The 1,159-nt window shown below is 41.3% G+C and overlaps 1 protein-coding gene across 1 annotated transcript in view; it reads right to left on the bottom strand.

Annotated features, from left to right (window-relative positions):
• LOC138968160 (uncharacterized) overlaps positions 1-1,159 on the bottom strand; it is a gene marked incomplete at its 3' end in the record, with an annotated part of 5,432 nt that continues 4,273 nt past the window's right edge. Inside the window, 1 exon segment of the mRNA XM_070340721.1 lies at positions 1-146. Within this exon segment, the coding sequence (XP_070196822.1) occupies positions 1-146 (146 nt within the window).

Raw genomic sequence — 1,159 nt, 5'->3', positions numbered from 1 at the left:
TTGCTCAACGGTGAAGTAATGACGTCATCCTCAATGTCGTCAGCAGAGACGTCCTCAAATCGCCAGTATGTAGATTCAAAGTTTGTGCAGGCAGTGAAATCGTGGTCTTTGATGTCGTAAATGGAGCGGTACAAGGGATTTGAGGCCTGCACAATAACGTCAATATGTTATTTGACAAGGTCCGTGCTTTCTCCAATCATCCGTGTATCATAAAGAGACAGGGCCGACAGACAGACAGAGAAACGGGCAGATATGTTGAACTTTTGTTTGAACAATTCCAAAGAGAGAGAGAGAGAGAGAGAGAGAGAGAGAGAGAGAGAGAGAGAGAGAGAGAGAGAGAGAGAGAGAGAGAGAGAGAGAGAGAGAGAGAGAGAGAGAGAGTCTTGACTTTTGGATGGTTTATTGTACGTATACAAACCAGGGAAGAGGGGATGTGGGTTAGGGGAATTTTACACATATACACGTCTTACACATTTATCCTCACATGTTATATAATAACCGTTTACAATTACAACGGTACCATCTCTAACACTGCAGTGTTTCAACATGCAGTTGTCGACGTTTTATGGCGTGGAAAAGAACTTAGCAACGAGGCGACACATCTTAACATCTGAAAATGACAAAATGGTAGACACAGAACCTTCACACATGCTTCCTATAAATCTTTTTCTTAAATCAGAATATAATGGACAGCATAAGAGGAAGTGGTGTTCATCTTCGGCTACATTTTCACAAAAAATACAATATCTTGATTCCATAATAGCACTGAATCGTTTAAAGGTTGTTATTAATTGGCAATACACCAAGTCTAAACTGTGTAAGTGCTACCCTAAAACAATAAAGGGAATTTATGCGACACATGATGACACAATGTGTACAGTTACTTTTTACCTTGCGCCAGCTACAATAGCAGACGACTTTATTCTGTGTTAACCCGGATGTATTCGGGGGTTGGGTATTGCAAAGGATGTTGGGTAGTGCTAAAAATAGCCCTCAATCATCCTGCCAAAGAAAGCTGAATTTTCGCTGAGCGTTTTGTGGGCTTTGAAAGCTCCATTTATCGACGATCTACACCGGCGAGTATCTTTTGCTATTGCAGCTTTCTTCTTTTGTGTACGGCTGTCATGGGAGTGAAGAATTTCGCTAGTGGAGTAGAGTA

This window comes from Littorina saxatilis, linkage group LG6, assembly GCF_037325665.1.
Source record: "Littorina saxatilis isolate snail1 linkage group LG6, US_GU_Lsax_2.0, whole genome shotgun sequence".
NCBI lineage: Eukaryota > Metazoa > Mollusca > Gastropoda > Littorinimorpha > Littorinidae > Littorina > Littorina saxatilis.
Note: the sequence above shows the minus strand (reverse complement) of the source record. Positions and strands in the feature narration are given on the sequence as shown.